Genomic DNA, 20842 nt, shown 5'->3' on the forward strand with positions numbered 1-20842 from the left:
CTTTTAGTGAATGTGTTATTGTAGATGGGTTGTTCAGCTTAGGTAGGCTAGTAGTTTGTTCACTAGTGATGGAAAAAGTTTAATCCATGTTCTAAACAACACAATGTCTTAATTGTATCTTGGGTCAAGCTGCTGGATTGATTGAAGAGTTTTGGAAGACATTGATTAGTGTTTAAAATGATAATTGACTTGTGTGATAAATATATTTCTTAAATTAAAAAAACATTAGTTTTTATAATGACATTAATTGATTAAGTGTGACTGTTATTGATTAATGCAGTATTGATTAACTGTACATTGTTTTATCTTGGTCTGAAGGCTTTGGAGCAGGACATGTCAGGTCGTCAGAGCAGCATCTCAGCGATGCAGGCCAAAGTGAAGAAGTTTGCAGAGACCGCTGAGCCGGCCGCTGCCACCCAGCTGCAGTCCAAAATGGCCGCCCTCTCACAGCGCTTCAGCGATGCCTGCAACAAGCACAAGCAGAAAGTGTCTGATCTGGAGCAGCTGAAGGACAAGGTGGAGGAGTTTGAGAAGACGTCTGAGAAGGTGCAGCAGTTTGTGCTGAAGAGGTCTCAGGAGCTGTCAGAGACGGACGGGCCGGGCAAGAACGTCAACGAGCTCTCCCAGCTGGTGCAGGTGCGATAGACTGCAACAGCAATGTCTTTTTAATATGTTATCATTTACAATTTCATATTTGATAAATATCATATTTCAAGTAGTATTTTTTTAAAGTTTGATTGAATCAGAACTTTTCATAGTGATTGCTGCAATTATATTATATTATATTATATTATATTATATTATATTATATTATATTATATTATATTATATTATATTGTCTGTCAGGACACCAATGAGGAGTTAGCAGAACATGCCAAGGATGTGGAGACTTTACAGAGACTCTCAAAGGAACTGTCCCAGCTGAGCCCAGAGGCCAGTAAAGCCCAGATCCAGGGCAAGATGGACACTCTGTCCAACACCTTTAACGCCTTCAAAGACACAGTGAGAGAAAAGTAAGTGGCAAGAGTATGGAGTGCAAGTTGATGTACAGTTGAAACGGGTGAAAAACAAACTGCAGTGTTGCCAAAACGTCTTTTTGACTGAATTTCTGTCGTAAAAGGACAGCAGTGTGTAATTTCAGACGTCTGCCTGCTGACCTCAGATAGCCCTTTGGGTTGAAAAGTGTTGGTTTGTTTGGAGTCTGAGGCGCAGACCATGCCATTATGTGTGTGTGTGTGTGTGTGTGTGTGTGTGTGTGTGTGTGTGTGTGTGTGTGTGTGTGTGTGTGTGTGTGTGTGTGTGTCTGTGTGTGTACTATACTGTATGTGGCAGTAAATACCATTTCTATGTGCAGGAGGGAGGAGGTTACGTCATGCCAAGACCAGCTGGGAGAGTTCAAAGCAGCAGCAGGGGCCCTGATGAAGTGGCTGGAGGAGATGACAAGGAAAGTGCCAGTGGTACAGGCCAACTGCGGCGAGAAGAGCCTGGGAAAGGCCCTGCATACGGTCAATGTGAGTGGAGCAGGGAGACTTATGTCCAGTCTGCACACAGGGCCTTTCGGACACGCCAGAGTTGCTAGTCCCTCTCAAGAGAGAGAGACAGAGAGATAGAGATAGAGAGAGAGAGAGAGAGAGAGATTCATGCAATTCATGCAAACAAAGCAAAGTATACACAATCACATATAGTATTTTTTATTCCCAGTATAAAAAAAAACAGATAATGTAGTAATATATAGATACACATTTGCATTCATTCATCCATTCATTCACTCGCTTCCTCACTCACTCACTCACTCACTCGCTCACTCATTCATTAGAAAAGACAGCCCAGCATACATTTTGGCCTAGCCATTTTTTGAACTGATGTGTTTGATGTTGGATTTTCTGGAATAATCTCTGTATGTCTACCTCAGCAGATAGTCTAGAGACATACAGTAGGTAACCTTATGGTTGTGGTTGTTTAGAGGTCTCGTGCCAACAAAATGAGAAAAGGTGTTTTCCATCGGGGAGGGGGGAGGGGGGGGGGGACAAAATAGCAGCTACTCCCAACCTTCAGAATTCCCCACACGATGATGAACTGTTACATGACCCCAAAACGCAAGAAGATTAAAGGCATTGTAGTAATGAACCAAAAATATCTAGGTCGTATATCAAAGATAGGCGGAAGAGCCTCCCTCTCTCTCTCTCTCTCTCACTCTCTCTCTCGCTCTCTCTCTCTCTTGCTCTCGCTCTCTCTAGAGGCCAATTTGCATATTGAGAAATATGCAAAAAATATTTGTGATTGCTTTCAGTACCCTGTTGGAATCATATTGTAAGTTATTTAAATAGTGCTTTCAAAAGAATCTGAAATTGCTCTAATTTTTTTTTTCCGGGCCAGAGTCTGATCTCCAAGAATTCTGTTCTACGCACGCTGAGCTGTTGTTGGCTATTACTCTTACACACTGCCATCCAAGCCCTCTCTGTTGAACCGCTTCTCAGTTATCAACGTAGCACACATATTTCAGACATAGGTTTTTTTGTGTAAAGTGTTTTATAACACTCATTATTCCCTTCTCAGGCACTGCTAGAAGAATGGACTTCCAAATCTCCCATGGTCCAGGATATAAATAGCAAAGGCTCTGCTCTGTGTAGCCTAATCAGTGTTTTGACATCCCCTGCCAAGGCCAAAATCCATCCCAAATCAGGTACTGCCAACGTGTATTTGAAATAGCTTGAATGCTTTTGAATAGCAGTCTTGTACATGCTTTTATGACCTGGTCTGCAGTGGTCTCCTAGAGCTTTTTGTGGGTTGCCAGCACCTTGGGGAGTGTGTAGATGTCTAATACAGCTTTTTGGTGTTGACGTGTCTGCTTCTTTTCTCATGGTGGAGGCCTGGGCTGCTCTGGTTTTGTTTTGTCCTCTCTAGGGTCAGCTGTTACTAATGGCTCCGGACCGGGATCGCATGCTTATTTAACCAATAAAGGTAAATGCATTCTTTTGGAGCGACACATTCGGCTCTCACAGCTGGCAAAGCAACACCACCAAGATCATGGGCTCCATTCTCGGGGATCACACACACACCCATGGAGTCCATGTTTTGGTGGTTTGCTGTGAAGTAGGTTTCTTTAAAATAAGATAAATTGATAAATCATTTAGTGAGCTAAATGATTATAGCTAATGCACAACGTTTTTTGGTATGCTGCTGATAAGATCTACTCACCATCCTGAAGTGTTGTCAGCATGGTGCATAGATGTGTGGGGGTTCTGTGGCTTTCCTCTCTGTCTCTGCCCCGCTGTATCCATCCCCCCACTCTCTGTAAGCCTCAGTGAGATGTAAACCAGCAGGAGGTTTACATACAGAGTGTTTGGACCCCACCACCACCGGCTGGGCCAGCTGTTTACAGCAGAGATCTCCACAGTGGCTGCGGGTGTGAGTTTAAGGTTTGGAGATGTTTGATGGGCCCCTGTCTGGTGTCTGACTGAAACCACCCACAGAGCTGATGGTGGTGCAACAGAGCATGGCCCAGGTGGACGAGGGCTACGGGACCCTGGGGGAGCTGCTGAGGGCTCGGGAGGCCAAGCTGAGCCGCCGGCGCGGAGACATGAAGGAGGCACGCGAGCAGGGCGGAGCCATGAAGACGTGGCTGGCAGACATGAAGAAGACGGCGTCGTCTTGGAGCGCCGCCGGGGCTGCTGGGAAAGACTCTGTCAAAGCACAGATGGAACAACAGAAGGTACACACGCAATATAGGCAGATACAGTATAAATTTACAGATATGGAGAACACACACAGGATGTACACACTCCTACTGTAACTCGACAGTAATATACACCTACATACTGTAGCACATCAGCTCTCAAACATACTGTCCAAGTAGATTATATAAGCCTCCCTAATAAGTAAGCCCACAGCTAAATTAATAGTGCTGTTTATGCATGTCCATTGCCCTTAATGTGATTAATAGAAAGGTTAATTATCCATATACAATAATTATTGCTCCTTGAGCGAGTGTGCAGTCAGTGTCCCCAATATGACCCAATTCAATCAAAGTTGAAAACAACTCAAAAAGAGACAAATACTACTGCGCTACGCATCCCTGATTTTTGGAGTGCGCTTCTCATCCTTCAGGCCTTTGAAGACAGCTTGAAACAAAAGCATGCCGAGCTCCAGCAGCTGAGAGAGAAGCTTCGTCAGCTGATCGAGCAGAACCCCGACTCACCCGAAGTGGCCAAGTGGAAACAGATGCTGGCTGAGATAGGTATGTGCTGCTCATCTCCCACTCCCTCATCAGCTGTCAGGCACTACCAGCTCATAGATATCCCTCCGCCGTCGGTGCTGAACTCCCGAGGAAATCGGGAGGACACGACATGGCAAGATTGACCGGAGTGTCTAAGGGGTCAACCCTCCTCCAGGCCTGTCTGATGCTGTGCGTCTTCCTAAGTGTCAGTCTTATCTAAGCACTCATGGGAAAATGGTGGGTGTTACAAATGAAGACATTTACTAGGCTCAGCCACAAGCAAAACTCCACAACACATCCTTATTGGTGTTTTGGCACAGTGCACCACTGACGCTGTTTTGATATACTGAGGTGTTATATGAGTGTTTCAGTATTGTTATTTTTGAGGTTAGCTCTCTCCCCCACTCATTCAGTTTGTCCTCGTCTGGGTTGCTGTGTTTATCAGTCAGCTGATTGTGCTGAGAGAGAGAGAGAGAGAGTGTTACTGAGAGGTGTTTATTGTGTTTCCGACACTCCAGATGCAGCGTGGGAAGAGGTGAACGGCTCGGTGGAGGACAGGAAGCAGCACCTGGAGGCGTCGTCCCGCATGCTGGAGCTCTTCCAGACGGCCGAGCCGCAGCTGCGCCAGTGGCTGCAGGAGAAGGAGCTGATGGCCGGCGTGCTGGGGCCCCTGTCTGTGGATCCCAACATGCTCAAGATGCAGAAGCAGCAAGTCCAGGTGATGATCGGCTGAGATGACCGATGGATGTAAAGAATTTAGATAGAAATGGGATACCAGCATAGCTACTTTGTTGGTTACAAATATCCACCATAACCCTTAATATTAATGCCATTTATGCCATAACCCTTAATATTTAATGTCACAGAATCTATGCTAAGCTCTTTAAGCAATGAGTATGAGTCTGACGCAAAGGCTTCTTGATACCAGTCCTAATTTCAAAGTTAAAATCAGAAGCCATTATATAATAAACATGATGTATAATAATTGTATGAAAAATTGAAGCTTAGCATGTTCATACTTTTAAGCTTTCTGTCAAAATCAAAGATGTTGTTCTGGTGTGCCTCACTTTTGTGATCAAGCATGCAAGGTTCTGAATATTCCATTCTGTGTTGCTTTAGATTCTCCTTAAGGAGTTTGATAGCCGCAAACCCCAGTATGACCAGCTGAACGAGGCTGCGACGGCCATCTTGAGTTCGTCGGGTGCACAGGACCCATCGGCCGGGGCAGTGAAGGAGCAGCTGGTGTCCATCACCCAGAAATGGCAGGACCTGACCGGGCAGCTGGGCCAGCGGGCCGGCCTCATCGACCAGGCAGCGGGCAAGACGGCCCAGTTCCAGGAGTTGCTGCACGGCCTCGCAGAGAGCTCGGCCGCCCTGGAGGCCCAGCTGGAGGGTCAGCAGGCCCTGAGTTCGCAGCCCGACGCTGTCAAGAAACAGCTGGAGGCCACCAACGCCATCCTGGCCCAACTGAGGGACGAGAGGAAAAGGCTCAAGGAGGCGGAGGCAATCTGCGGCGAGCTGTCGGCCCTCGTGACTGAGGAGTACCTCCGCGCTGACCTCACCAAGCAGCTGGACGCCGTCACCAAGCCGTTCAAGGTGTTGGAGGACAACGCAGGTGAGTCTACACTCACCTCATCTCAACTCTGCCGAGTTTATCCCCACACATTTTTTTGGACTTCTTCCCAGGAAGTGTTAGTGACTAGACACCCTCGTTTTGGAGTGATCAAAACATTATTTAGTTTTCACTGATAGATTCCAGACATGTAAACAATAGAGCTCAGTTATGTTAAAAAGCCCCCAGGTCAAATAGTCATTAATATTCTGTCACAGTGTATGCTTTTTTACCTCACTGTCAGAGGTTAATGCCATAATTGTTATGATAGTAATGACATTTGCTTTTAAGCGCACAGAAGCATATGCTTCATTGTCTGTGCACGTCTGAATGATTTTCCATGTCTAGTAAGTTTAGATTGACTTCATGTTATGCACGTGGCTTGAAAGCTTCCAAATGCTGTACTATGTAGTAGCTTTTTGTATATCAGTTGTATATGCCTTTGTCTAAATTTGTGTTCCTTTATGAATGGTTCTCTTCTCAAAGCTGTCTATGTATGTCTCAAAGCTGTATACGTATACTGTAATCTCATAACTTCCAAACTGATACTTTAATTGTAGCAGTTTTATTTGAGTTAAACTAACAATGGCAATTTTTTTTTATTATTCTCAACTTATTTTGTCTAGGGAAACGTATTCAGCAGCTCAACTCGGCCTTTGCCAGCTCGCAGCAGTTCCACCAGACATCCAAAGACTTCCAGGACTGGCTGGACGAGAAGCTTCTGGAACAGTCGGGGCCACAGCCTGTCTCGGCCAAGGCCGAAGTCTTGCGGCAGAGCCTCAGCGAGCACGGCACCGTGCAGAAGGCGCTGACCGAGCAGGAGGAGTCCTATGGCACCATCGTACGCGAGGGCGAGGCTCTGCTGCAGCGCACCGAGGGCGCGGAGAAGGTGGCCCTACAGGGTCAGCTGTCCGCCCTCAAGTCCAACTGGGAGGATGTGAAGCGGGCGGCGGCTGAGCGCGGCGAGAAGCTCCAGGGGGCGTTGCATCTGGCGCAGCGCTACAGCGAGCAGGCGGACAAGCTGACCGCCTGGCTGCAGGAGAGCGAGGTCTGCAGCGGCGGCGTGAAGGTCAGCGCGAGTCCAGCGGAGGTGGAGAGCTCCCTGGCGCAGGTCAAGGCCATCCAGAAGGACGTGGACAAGCACCGCGGGCAGGTGGAGCTGCTCAAGACGGCCGCCGACAGCCTCCTAGAGGCAAGCACGGCAGACGGCGAGGCGGTCAGGGAGGAGCGGGCAGCCATCGAGAAGGGCATGGAGAAGCTGGGCGAGGGGCTGCAGAGCAAGAAGGAGTCGCTGGAGAAGCTGGCGCAGAAGCTGAAGGAGTTCAGCGACACCCAGAAACAAGCCAAGGACAAGCTGGACGGGGCCAGGAAACAGCTGGACAGCCACTCGGCTCTGGGCATCCAGGCCTACAGCAACAAGAACCTGAGCGGCATGAAGGCCCAGCAGAAGACACTGGCCGAGGTGGAGCAGCAGGTCCAGCAGCTGACCAGCCTCGCCCAGGGCCTGGTGGTGGACATGCCAGAGGCAGACGGCGTCACCGACCTCCTGCTCCAAGCCGACAGCCTGGAGAAAGAGCACGGCGCTGTCAGAAAGGAGGTGGAGGGCGTCTGCTCGGCCCTCGAGGGCAAGCTGCAGGGCATCGGTCAGTTCCAGAGCAGCATCCACGAGATGTTTGCCAGCTTCGCTGACCTGGACGACGAGCTGGACGGCATGCCGCCGGTGGCCCGTGACACGGAGGCGATCCGAGCCCAGAAAGACGCCATCCGGGGCTTCGTGGACAGACTGACTGAGCTAACGGCCAACGCGGCCAACGCCAAGGAGACCTGCAGGAAGATGCTGGAGACCGAGGCCTCGCCGGACCTGCTGGGAGCCAAGAGGGACCTGGAGGCACTGGCCAAGCAGAGTGGCAAGCTGATGGACCGCGCCCGTAGCAGGCAGGAGCAGGTGGACGGCACCTTGGGCCGCATGGAGGAACTCTACCAGAAGCTGCAGGACTTCACTGCTGGCCTCAAGAAGGCGGAGGAGCAGGACGAGTCCCAGGGGCCCGTTGGCATGGAAATGGACGTCATTAACCAGCAGCTGGAGTCATTCAAGGTAAGATGGCTAAGAGTACAAGGTCTTCTGGTGAAAGAGCATGGGCATGCCAGACTACTGGGAAAGTTCAGTGTTGTGTTATTAAGGGGATAAAGTATAATAGGCAAGCTGCCATTATGAAATGGATGGGAAAATATGCACTCTCAAACTCTCAAAAGTTTTGTCTTTTATTGAGTCTTTAAATACAGACAGTAGTGTATATTTATAGTAAAAAAGTAAAACGTTTTTTTTCATTCCTTATAAGTGTATAAGTATAATGAATTCCTTATAAGTCTCAGCTTCACATGTTTTGCTTTCAAAAAGTAATGTGTTTCCACACCCCATATTTCCTTTTTTCTGTGATTATGTCACTTTGACCCCTCTAAAATTACTCAGCAGAATATTGCCCAGTATGTGTGTGTGTGTGTGGTTGGGGGATTGCATGTTGGGCGTGTTGCTTTGGAGAGCAGCTGGCGTTAAGAAAAGAGGGCCGGCCCATGAGCCCTTTGTTGTGGGTGACCAAGAAGCCAGCTGGGGGCCAGCGGGGTGTCGTGTGTTCCGCCCGCCCACCCCTGTGAAAGGTTGGGGGTGCTGGGGAGGGGCAGGGTTCCTGCCTGGCCCTGTGTTGAAGGCCACTGGGGTATGGCAGTCCGTCCGCCCGCAGTGCTCTGAGGGGTGAAAAGGCTGACTGTTTCATTATTTAACCCACCAGCTAATTTGGTGGCTGCCCAAAGCATCTGTTCTTGTTATCTCCTTGAGAGCTTCTTTCAACCCCAGTGCTTTTAAAGAGAAAGTTTTAATAGCATTTTTGCTTATTGAAAGCCAATGAAAGTCAGTTATTTTTGGTGTTGTTTATATAAACTGCCAAAGTGTTATTGTTTTTTGTTTTGTTTTTTGAGATACAATATATAGTTTGTGTTGTTAAAAAATAAAAATACTCCTAGACCAACAGCTATAATGTTCATAGACAAATGAAAAGTCAAAAGTTAAGCAAAGCTCTTCAAAGAGTTATTTCTGTTTTGTTTGTGCATTTGTGAAGAAAAAGCTTAAATGCAATACATGTTCTAAAAGTAAGAGGTAAAATATGAATAAGCATGTTAAGAAAGCCTCTTATAGTTAAGCAATTGTAGAAAAACTAGCCTCAAACATCACATCTTGCATCCTTAATTGCACAGGGCCACACCTTTTGTGCAGCATTTTAATTTGGCTGTAACTGAATCAGCCAAAACTAAATTATCTAAAATGAGAGAACCGGCAAAATGAACGAGCCACAGTGAACGTCAGAACGCCACTCTGCCTACTGTTCTGCCACCGGCTGCCGTATTGCCATATTGCTGGTCACAGCGGGGTTATGGCTGCTTTAATTCCCTTCACATCAGTAAACAGCACAACCACCTGTCCATGCCCACACTGCTGCCCGTGTAGGGCCTTCAGGGCGAGAGGGTGCTGCGGTCAGCAGTGAGAAGCCTGGCCCCTCCCACTCTGCCTGTGTGGAAAAGTTGATGCAGCATAGCTCTCTGCTCTACTAAAGGACAGAGACAGGCACATCTGCCTCTGGCCCTCTGAACTCTAAATCCCTTGTCATGAAGTCATGTTAGGCTGATATTGAATCATGTAAGTGTTCTCAGAGTTGATCTGGCTGTGTGATTTGAGCACAGCCTCTTGTATAACACCTCCAGTCTCACTGAAGGAACTCTTAAAAGACAAACACTATGCTTGTTCGGACAGCACTGTGCACTGTGCTTGCTATAAAATGGGGTACAGCAGAGACTAAATCTATTGTTTACTATATCATTACCAGATAAAAGGAGGATAACCATGATCAAGACTTACAATATACTGGGATAAAAAATGCTTTAAATGCCTTTGGAGTTGATGAAAGAGGCTTAACCTATTTTTGGTTTTGGGATATTAAAATGCTTTATTTATGCCACTCGCACAACAAAGGGCAGAGCCTATTCAGTCACAATGAGCCGATAAAAGGGACTCAACAACAGATTTCAAATTCCTACAAATGGAATCAGCGCTGTTTCAACATTTATTTCTTCTGTTTTTTTTTATCGGTGCCAGTCTTGTCAGAGAGGGGGATTGAAAGGCATTCATCTCTGGTGTTGAAAGGCCTCATCTGTGACTGAGCGCTGGGTCCCCATACTGGCTCGTCTTGCTGTCATTGTCTCTGTGCCCCACGAGGGCCAGATAGGCAGGGCCCTTGTTCCTACCTCAGCTGCAGTGAAACAGATCACCATTGTTCTCGTGGGGGACTCTATTCTCCTCAAGAGAATCACCCTGATCATTTACCCATTAAAAAGAGCCTTTTGTGCCTCTTGATTTTGTGGCATTGGATTTTTCTTCCCCTTTTGTGCCAAGGGAATTTTTTTTGTGTGTGTGTTTAAGGCGTCAGACCGAGAATGTCTCTTTTTTTTTTTTTTTTTTTTTTTGGTTTTGTTGAAATGGATTTTTGGTTCAGTCCCATGATTCTTAAGTGCTTATCAGTGGAGCTCATGAAGCCAGCATCGCTAATCACATTTACAGCTTCTCATTGTCTTGCCGCAGCGAGGTTCATTACAGCCCTGGCAGAGTGGCGTCGGCTCGGTGTGGTGAAAATGAACTCCCCCTTTGAAGTGCCCCCGCTCCTGTCTTGGGTTCTGCCATGCTTCTGCCACACTGTCTTCATTCTGGCAGTCACGCCTTTGCCACTTCTGAGGGCTCTTGCTAACACAGCGGCTGGCATTATAGGCCACATAAGAAGCAGGGACCTCTGGGTGGATGGAGATATGGGTGGTGCAGTCATTTTGTGTGTGTGTGTGTGTGTGTGTGTGTAGGGGGCGTAGTGCGACCTTACATCAATGCCTCCCATGATGCTTACGACATTTCCGCTCCGTGAGTCAGTGTGAGTCCTGTCCTCTGATGATTGGGGTGGGGGGGTTGGAAAACAGTCTGCATTTTATAGGTAGGCCCCAGAGTGGCGCTTACTCACGGTCTCCTCTCCGAGCTGTTCACACCGCAAAGAAAAGGGACACGTGAAACCACCGGCCCTGAAACTTCTGAGCTGACGCGGTATTGTGTGGTGACGCAGTTAACATTTCACCACTGCTCAGGTTGCGTGCGATCTCAGGGTGAAGCGGAGAGCCTAGGTGAATGACCCAGAGCTGTGAAAGCCCCTGGTGCATTACAATGAGGAGATTTCTTTTCTCTCAATTGAAACCAAGTGGTGTCATCTGTGTGTGAGTGTATGTGTGAGCCTCAAGCAGGCATTTAGTTGGTGGCCTAACCACGACACACCCTTGTAGTTTGAAAAGACTTTCTGAGTTATTGCAGTCTTCATTTCACTAAACACTAAGTTGTTTTTCGTTGGAGTTCATTTGTTGTTTGGTAGTGTTTGAACTTGTTTATGCCTGTTTTGTCCTATTTAAATGAGCTGTTGTATAACAAATGAGTTAATTCTTAAGTCATAAGACATCTTGAACTGGGAGCCTGTGTCCTGGGGTGAAAGTAGACAAATATCCAACTTCTCTTTAATGCAATGCCTGGATTATGCCAGAAAGTCAGAGAGACTTATAAAATATCTGAAATAAATCCAAGAGATCTTTTTAACTGCGTATTCCTCTTTGCTTGTTTCTGCCCTGTCTCTCAACTGAGGGGGTGAGAAGGATGCCAGTGCGTGTCTGAACTCTCTCTGTGTTATCACAACGCGAACTGTTACAGAGCACAGATTACTTTTTTTTTTTCATCATGTCTCTCCCCTACGCCATTCTTCTCCTGCTGTTTCTCTTGATATCATCAAAAAGGGTGAACAAAAGGAAGGGGAGAAAAAAAAAGTCCCTGCATAATAGTGGCAGAGTTGCCGGTGTTGAATTTCCTGGGACCCGTGCCTCCCTCAGAATTCCTCTCCAATTAGGAGGATCAGCAGGGTCCGCAACAACCTAGTACTCAAAACAGCGGACAGAGAAAGAAGTGTGAGAGAGAGAGAGAATGAGGGGGAGAGAGAGAGAGAGAAAGGGAGAGTGAGAGAGATGAAGAGAGAGAATCTATTTCTGCCCTATGTGATGTCATAACATTTGGAGCTTTTGGAAATGCGTGTGTGTGCGTGTGTGTGTGTTTTTCTCTTTTTTTTTGGAGGGGGGGGGTACTTGCCCCTAGTTAGGGAGAACTAATAGTGCTGGATCGCAATGGATGACTAAGAAGTTAAGTCATGTGGCCCATAGAGACAGAAGGGGAGAATTAGAGAGAGAGAGAGAGAGAGAGAGAAAAGGGTCAAGCGTCCACCAATCAACATGTGCTGGAGCGGCTCCACGCACACAGAGCCGTGGCAGATGTTGCCTGAATAATGAGCAGAGGGGGGCGGGGCCATTAGTCCACTGCCAGGAGGGTGTCTGTCATTGCCACAAGAGAGAGAGAGAGAGAGAGAGAGAGAGAGAGAGAGAGAGAGCGACGGAGAGAGTGAAAGAGAGACAGAGAGAGAGAAAGAGAGAGAGGCAGCAGAGGCTTTTTGTTCATCTAGGAGCGCCGACTCTCTCTTTGATTGCCTTTTGTTTTTGGTGGATCAGTGGATTTGTTTCAGGATATGCCTCTTTTGCACTGAAGGAGTTTGTCGGCCTCTGTGAGGATTCAGGGATTTGGAAGACCGAAGCACTTTTTTTATTGCTATTATTTTTCTGTCTACGGGATGTTGGAAGTGTGGGACCTGCTGCCGGCGGAACAAGCAACAATGAGCAAGTTGTGACAATGGGACCAAATGGGAATGGACTAAGTCTGGCTCTCCATGTGGACGTGCTGCTCAGAGGAATATCATGCTGTTGTTCACAAGCATAGTGGCAGTAAGAGAATAAGTCAGCTGTGCTTTTGCTATATATGGAAATATTGTTTTTGTGGTCTAGCTTATTTTTTCTACTGAGTATATTTTCTTAAGTGTTAAACCATTTTTGTGACTAAGTGTTATAAAGTATTTTTGCTGTATTTATTTTCATACTGTTACTTTTTGTTTTGAATAAGTTATCAAAAGCATAGCATGTTATAATAAATGTCTAAATACTAAATTCTTATAAGCACCTTAAAGTTATTATTTTTTCTTTTTACTGAGTATTACTGAATAAGTATGCACTGAAAATTGATACCTCATGTACTTATTTTTGTACAAATAATTGATCAGATTTAAACCTTAGCGTTTAGTTGAGTTAGATTGGACTTGTTAGGATGGGCAAGCCTCTGAGCAGACCGGACTGTTTGCGCCAGAACCCATCCTGTGTGGGCAAGGGCGACGAGGAAGATCTAAACATTGACGACTGCTACGTCCCTCAGAGGTCAATTTATGACACTGTGCGACTGAACGAGCAGATAGACTCAGGCTCCAAGGGCAGCTTGAGTTCGAGGCACTTTGTGGGCACCTTGCCCTACACCCACCGGACGCTGGATCTGAGCACTCTGTGTGGGAATGGCGTCCTGGCATCGTCCAGCGCCTTCGAGCTCCGGGCCAGGGATGCGGGCCGTTTCGACGAGCGTGCGGTGTTTGACGGGCTGAAGCTGAATGGTGATGTGATCCGGGGAGCGGGCACCATGGTGCCCAAGAGCCGTGCGTCGGGCGAGCGCGGGGGCAAGGAGCAGCCGCAACACCGGCGCTCCTGGAGGACGTTCGCGCCCACGCACCTGAACGAGTACGCCAGCCGCAGCGGCACGCTGTCCACCGACGGCGGCGGGAGCGGTGACCGGCGCGACCCCCGCTGCCTGCAGAACCACGACGGCAGGGGCCGCAGCATGGCCAACTCGCTGACCTCCGAGGACGACTCGGGCCTGTGCAGCCCGACGGTTGAGAGGGAGAAGCGGAGGCAGCGCGCCCAGCGTAGGGCTGGCCCCGGGACCCGCAGCCTCTCCTCCACGGAGGCCGTGCACGTGTCCAGCGACCTCAGACCAGGGAGGTCCCTCAGCTCTGGCCAAGAGGAGTTCCCCTTCTCGCCCATCAAGGAGCCATTGCCAGCGTCGCGCCTCTATAGCAACAGTCCACTGCCGGACGCCCAGGCCAGGGATTCGTGTGTTGTTGACCTTAGTGGAGTGGAGCATGGGCTAACCAATGGAGACCGCACAGACTCAAAGGGATCAATACCTTCCATACCTTCGCTGCCCTCAGGGTCCGGGTCGGGATCTGGGTCGTCCAGCAGGATGCGTAAGGAGAGGCGCTCGCGGACGTTTGCGGGTTATGAGGAGTTACCCACCGCAGAACTACTGGAGGACACTTCACCTCAGGACGAGTGCGAGTTGACCAGTGTCCTTGTGACACAACCGGAGATGTGTACGGACGGTGGGCTTACAGAACCAGATGAGAATTCGTGTGACATTGAACAAAGTTCACTGGAGTACAACATCGCCGACATCGAGGACTTCCTGTTGGCATTGGCCAATGGTGTCCACCCCATTTACAAATGCATGGGGGAGGAGGAGATCGGCAGCATGCTGGCTGCCATTGCTGCCATGGATACGTCCCAGTTGGACCTCACAAGCCTCTGTCCCCCACAGGTATCCATAAATAGCATCGGGAGGACAGCCGCCCCTGACAGCACCAATAACACATTTCTCTGGATAGATGTGGCACTTCTGATTAGTGCTTCCTGGGAGAGGGGGCTCCGGTGGCCCGCCTAGATCAGATTATCAGATGGCTGAATTGGGTTTGGGCCACTTGCCGGTCTCTGACTCAGTGATCCTGTGCAGCTGTGTTCTGACCGATGGCAGCAGTCTCCGCCTGGATTCTGCTGACCTGTGATATACCGCTTGTTATGGCCACACGCTAACATGGTGTAATGACAATGGGCTATATTTAGGCAAGGGTGAAAATAACAGAGGACTGTAGACCAGCAGTGGCCACATAGTCTTTTAAACAGGGAGTAGTATAGGGACCATTTGTAATACTAGACAAGGGAGTCATTTTTGATGAGATATGCCATTTGAATGGTTAAAAGGGTATGAAGATCTTAACATGTTTTATAAGCAGGAGACATACTGGCAAATACAAACAGTTCCATAACCAACAAGGAAAGCCTTATCTAATGGAAGGGAAGTGGGCGAGTTGTTTATGAAATGGCATTTCTGTTTTGTTCTACTTTGCGTATTATTTATTACATGATACTTCTTGGCGTGGATCTGGGTGTAGGGAAAATATTGGTTGAAGGCAAATTATTCCTTTTTTAGACATAAAACCAGACAGTTGGCCCATAGGCATTACTTCAAGCTGATCTGAACATTCAGTCCTAAGCCAGTTATTCTTTTGTTTATCTGCATATATGAATGAAAGTGATGTTTGTTAATTGCAGGTATTCCAGAAAGATGCAATTGAGACATTACAGGCCCAGTTACAAGACCTGAACTGGATTGGCCAGGGACTTATTCAAAACACTGCCAAAGGGACCAGTACTAAGGCCTTGGAGCATGACCTAGAGGATGTCAACACCAGATGGAACTCGCTTAACAAGAAGGTGAGATATGATTAACCTTTCCACTGATTACTTGGATGGACATCACAGTCCAAATACAGATTAAGGTTTTTGGAACGACTTGTCAAGACAATTTTCATTGCAATTTTCATCGCTTTTTGATTTATATTCAACTTTTATATTCAACTACATTTTTCTTACCTCTGGTCATTGAATTGTCTCATTCTATCTTGAGCAGCCGTTCTACCTGAAGCACAATTGAGACAGGTGTTGCTGCAGCTTTTTGGTCAGTGAAGTATTAGTCGTGTTAGTGAAAGGAAAAAATCTGAGCGTACAAACTGGTTTTCAGGTGGCGGAGCGCTCGGCCCAGCTGCACGAGGCTCTGTTGCACTGTGGGAGGTTCCAGGATGCCCTGGAGTCTCTTCTCAGCTGGCTGACAGACACTGAGGAGCTGGTGGCCAACCAGAAGCCTCCATCTGCCGAATTCAAAGTTGTCAAAGCCCAAATACAAGAGCAGAAAGTGAGTGCTTAAATGTTGTTTTCAAAGTGTACAGTACATACAACATAAGCCCATTAATTTGTATAGTTGTGAATTGTATAGACATCTGTTTTTTTGTCCTCGAACTGTTGACAACCTGTTTACATTGCGTGATTGTTTATTTTAACTCACATACAGTTGACATGACAGTGTATGAAATGTGCATTGGGCAACATCGCTGAATATCTGTGTGATTTTTTTCCCGGGTCAGCTCTTGCAGAGGCTGCTGGACGATCGTAGGCCCACGGTGGAATTGATTAAGAAGGAGGCGGGGAAGGTGACGGAGCTGGCTGAGACGGAGGACAAGGAGAAGGTCAGCCGGGAGGTGGAGGGCCTGGGGCAGAGGTGGGACAGCCTCCTGAGGAAGGCCGAGAGCAGGTAACAATACACTCACTCTGGTCTTCAGAAACAGACGTTTTATACAGATATAGGCTTATACATTGATTTTGCTGATTTTCTTCAGCTATGAGGTTAATACACGGGGACAGTTAATATGGTATTAATATGGTTTTGTTTTTTAACTTGCATAAAACACTGTCCTGCGGCTTAGACACAATGCGGCTAATACACAGGAAGTTACTGTACACTATCACTCATAAATGTACATATGATAAATATACAATATATGCATGTATTTTTACCACTACTTGGTTGAATTATCTGTTGTGATACGCTGTTTAGAACGTCAATTATTCCACTTTGTGTGGTGGCCGCATTACCACTTCGAACATGCATTGTCTTCTGATACCTGAACGTGGTGTCATCCATTATCCCTTACATATACATACATACGTATATGAAGGTTATTTACATTTCTCATAGAGAAACAGAAAGTTGAACACATATAGATACTTTACATTATTTATTTATTGACAGATGTAAATCATTAATGAAATGACTTAGAACCACACATTGGCTATACATCAAGCAAAATTCTAAATTTTAGAATTGGCCTCCATTCAATTCTAGAATTGGAATTTTAATTTAATTGGCTCCGCCCTACAGGAAGTTGAATTTGAATTTGAGTTGGAATGACAGGAAGTGGATTTAAATTCATGGAAATTCCACACAGTCACACAACAGAGAGAATTTGTTGAATCTCATACATTCAGTGTTGTGGAGGGTAATTTTGGAAATGTAATTGGTAACTGTTTTTGGAAATGTAATTGGTAACTGTTATATGTTACCCTTTATAAATGTGTAAAAATCATATCTGACATATACTTTAAAGCTTCATTGTTAAACACTACACTTAAATTATACAGTACAGTATGTGAATTTCTTTTAATTTCATTGAATTTAATTCAAATTTGGATTGTAATTCTAGATCCTGTTTTTGACCTCAATTCAAATTCAAATTCAAAAATTCAATTGGAATTCAGGAGTCATTCTCAATTCAATTCTGAATTTTGCACAACCCTGCTATACAAGTATGTTTGTTACATATGCTACAGGTAAACGTTGTTTGTTTTGTTGTTCTGTTTTTCTTTTCCCCCCATACAGACACAAGCAGCTGGAGAGCATCCTGGTGGTGGCTCAACAATTCCACGAGACGCTGGAGCCCTTGTCTGAGTGGCTGACCGCCACAGAGAAGCGCCTGGCCAACTCCGAGCCCATTGGTACCCAGACAACCAAACTGGAGGAGCAGATCTCCCAGCATAAGGTACAGGGGTACAGGAGAACACCACTCACTCTCCCCTCAACCCCATCATGTGATATTGTCTTTCACTCATTTTTTTATGTTGAATTTTAGTAAGTTACGTCTCCTTGTGTTGTTGCCTTCTTATGATTTCATATTATTTCGATTCATGCCTTGATCATCATTCATTTTTAGTTTACGTTTATTTTTGTTGTTGTTTTTATTTGATACTCCCCCCCCACCACCACCTCTCCACTCCTCCTTGTTTCTGGACCCTCCCCTGTCCACCCTGGGCACTCAGACCCTGGAGGAGGACGTCATGGGTCATAGTAAAGACCTATACCAGGCCATCAGCCTAGGCCAGAGCCTGCGTGCGGTCAGCAGCATGGACGACAAGGAGCTGGTGCAGGCGCGGCTGGACGCCACGCAGACGGGCTTCATCGAGCTGCAGGAACGCTGCCGGCGAAAGGCCCAGCTCCTGCAGCAGGCCCTGGCCAACGCGCAGCTGTTCGGCGAGGACGAGGTGGCGCTCATGAACTGGCTGAGCGAGGTGCACGGCCGGCTAAGCGAGGTCGCCGTGCAGGACAGCAGCGCAGAAGTGCTCCAGACTCAGCACGACGAACAGCTGGTAGAGTGGCTGCTACCCCCCCCGCTCCCCTATCCCCACCCCCATTCAGTTATTCCATTTGAACTTGAGTTTGCTTACACATCTTATTTCATTGTCTATTTATCCGTTGGTTTGTTTGTTCATCTTTGAGATCTGTACTGATAATGGACAGTTGTTGGAGCTGTTTTCAAATGCTTGTACTGAGATTCGCTTCATCATTAGGCTCTTCATGAAGACATCCAACTTAGGAAGCAGAATGTTGATCAGGCCATTTCCAATGGCATGGAACTTCTGAAACAGACCACAGGTAAGGCATCCAGTGAAAAATCTAGAATCTATTTATGGGGTATGTATGCAAACACATTACAGTTGCGTCAACTGAATGAATCATCACTCGAGAAGTCTTAACAGAGATAAATATTTTTGCTACAGGGGATGAGGTGGTTGTCATCCAAGGCAAGCTGGATGGAATTAAAACAAGATACGCAGAGATTAACACCATGAGTAACAACGTGACGAAAACTCTGGAGCAGGCTCTCTCTCTGGCCTCCAAACTGGAACACACTCACGAGGATCTCACAAACTGGCTGGATAAGGTGGAGGCAGAACTGGAGGTCTTTGGGACCCAGGAGCCAGTAGGAGAGCAGCTGACTCAGGTTCAAGAGATCAGAAAAGTAAGTCTGCAGTGACCCTGTCATTTGATTTAGACCACAACACAGCAAGCTTTTTCATGTCGCATCCATCAGATATATGTGACTTGCACAGGCGGGTGTGACTAGAAGGTCTAAAACATTTCGCAAGGGGATTGTTCACACATGTGCATCACATCCTGTGGCCTAAACTTCTCATTTAGTCCATATCTACGCCAAAAACAACTTCTGTGAAATCGCTTTTCATGATAAAGCAACGCAGTCATTACATGACAATAACTGAAAGCTATACTCAATTAGCAGAGATAGTGCAATCAGTAATCACCAACAACAATCTACAGCGAGCTGAGGAAATTGTCTCATCATAAACAATGATGTTGAAAGCTGCCAGAACCTAATGACTTCCCTTTCTCTCTCTCCCCCTCTCTTCTCCCAGGGTCTGCTGAAGGAGATCCTAGACCACAAGCCCCAGCTGGAGAGCTTGAATGAGGTGAGCAGCTCGCTGCTGGAGCTCGTGCCCTGGCGCGCTCGCGAGGGCCTGGACAAGATGGTCACTGAGGTCAACGAGCGCTACAAGTCGGCCGGCGACACTATCACTCAGCATGTTGACGCCATTGGTGCCGCCATATTGAAGTCCCAGCAAGTAAGTTTTCATGTAGCCCCTATTTGGCCACTGATATAAACATAGGCTTCCCAAACAAAATGGCACCAGCATTCATTCTCAAGCACCAAACAAAGGGGGTCCTCGGAGCAACATGCTAATTGCTGCTGTGGGTAATAGGAGCTATTATGATGATAATTTCATCTGCTTTTGAGGAGTGCTGTGCCTGGTTAGCCCCCCTGGGAGCTAGCTGTAGTTTAGCTGTTAATGACACACAGGGTGGGGGAGTGCAGTGTCTGAGAGCTTTCTCTAGTGAGTTTGCGTATGGGACACAGTTCAGTGCAAAGCGAAACTGAATTTGCATGGCATTATTCACTCTCTAGGGCTTAATTTGGGTCCTTTGTGAAGCAGCCTTTGTGTATGAGTTAATGTATGTGCATATACAGAAACAGTGTTTGCACATAAACACAGTGACAAAGTGTATAAATGGCACAGTGTAGAATTTGGGTTAAGGTTGAAAGTTCAGATTAGCGGTTTGCTATATAAAATAAGAGAACTATAGAAGTCTTTGCAAGGCCCCTATTATTTTTTTTTCATTTGCTGTTTGGATGTTGTTACGCAAATTCTACTCAGGCTGTCAAGCCTATTTAATTTAGCTGTGTGTAAGTATCATATTCCTCCCTCCCCTCCCTGACGGGGTTACCTGGGTTGTAGTTTGAGCAGGCTGCGGAGAGTGAGCTCACCTGGCTGAGCGAGGCGGAGAAGAAGCTGCTGTCTCTGGGGGAGATCCGGCTGGAACAGGACCAGACCACAGCGCAGCTGCAGGCACAGAAGGTCAGTCCGCCGCGCCGCGTTGCCGTGCAGTACCCCACACGGGCTCTGTGCGTCTTCTCTGACATGTCACCAGCTCTGCTGCAAGCACAAACAAGCAGGCAGTAAATAAGCGTGAGCCGCAGATGTGTGTGGTCTGCGCGCGGCTGATGGATCTGAAACACAGTCTCTCCATCTTCTTTTCTCTCTCTCTCTCTCTCTCTCTCTCTCTTTTTCCCCCCGATCCACTTTTCACTCACTCGTCTGATCTCCCTTCTCCAATTCTCCAGGGTTTTTCCATGGATATCATGAGACACAAAGATTCCGTGGACGACATTGTCAAAACAGGAGAGGCCATTATGAGCAGCAAAGATGAGATGGAAAAGCAAGCCCTGGAGGTATGCTTCACCCTGTCACATAAACAGAGAAAGTCTGAGAATAAAAGTCTACTCTTCTCAGCCAACAGCCTGTAGAGAGCTGTTTCAGTTTAGACTTTAGGCTTCACAGATTATACCTCACATATTCACCTGCTTGGTTATATAAAGACAAAGTGGGAGTAGATCCGGTCAGACAGAAAAGGTTCCAGAACATAAAAACTGTTCATATGCATATTCATACACATACAGACAGTTGTCTGGGAACTTTTTACAAAGACTGCACATGAAAGGTTCCACAAG

General features: G+C 47.0%; 1 protein-coding gene across 5 annotated transcripts in view; it reads left to right on the forward strand.

The window, feature by feature from the left end:
• LOC121684912 (dystonin-like) overlaps positions 1–20842 on the forward strand; it is a 133537-nt gene that overhangs the window by 84106 nt on the left and 28589 nt on the right. For all 5 annotated transcript variants that reach the window (XM_042065052.1, XM_042065055.1, XM_042065056.1 and 2 more), the window contains 20 exons: positions 319–636; positions 847–1013; positions 1355–1511; positions 2557–2683; positions 2905–2961; positions 3474–3712; positions 4108–4237; positions 4735–4934; positions 5336–5831; positions 6455–7923; positions 15201–15362; positions 15670–15840; positions 16070–16236; positions 17362–17521; positions 17799–18125; positions 18327–18411; positions 18537–18778; positions 19191–19397; positions 20070–20189; positions 20456–20563. In XM_042065052.1, the coding sequence (XP_041920986.1) occupies positions 319–636; positions 847–1013; positions 1355–1511; positions 2557–2683; positions 2905–2961; positions 3474–3712; positions 4108–4237; positions 4735–4934; positions 5336–5831; positions 6455–7923; positions 15201–15362; positions 15670–15840; positions 16070–16236; positions 17362–17521; positions 17799–18125; positions 18327–18411; positions 18537–18778; positions 19191–19397; positions 20070–20189; positions 20456–20563 (5109 nt within the window). The remainder of the gene's footprint in view (positions 1–318; positions 637–846; positions 1014–1354; positions 1512–2556; positions 2684–2904; positions 2962–3473; positions 3713–4107; positions 4238–4734; positions 4935–5335; positions 5832–6454; positions 7924–15200; positions 15363–15669; positions 15841–16069; positions 16237–17361; positions 17522–17798; positions 18126–18326; positions 18412–18536; positions 18779–19190; positions 19398–20069; positions 20190–20455; positions 20564–20842) is intronic.

This window comes from Alosa sapidissima, chromosome 16 (assembly GCF_018492685.1).
Source record: "Alosa sapidissima isolate fAloSap1 chromosome 16, fAloSap1.pri, whole genome shotgun sequence".
Taxonomy (NCBI): Eukaryota; Metazoa; Chordata; class Actinopteri; order Clupeiformes; family Clupeidae; genus Alosa; species Alosa sapidissima.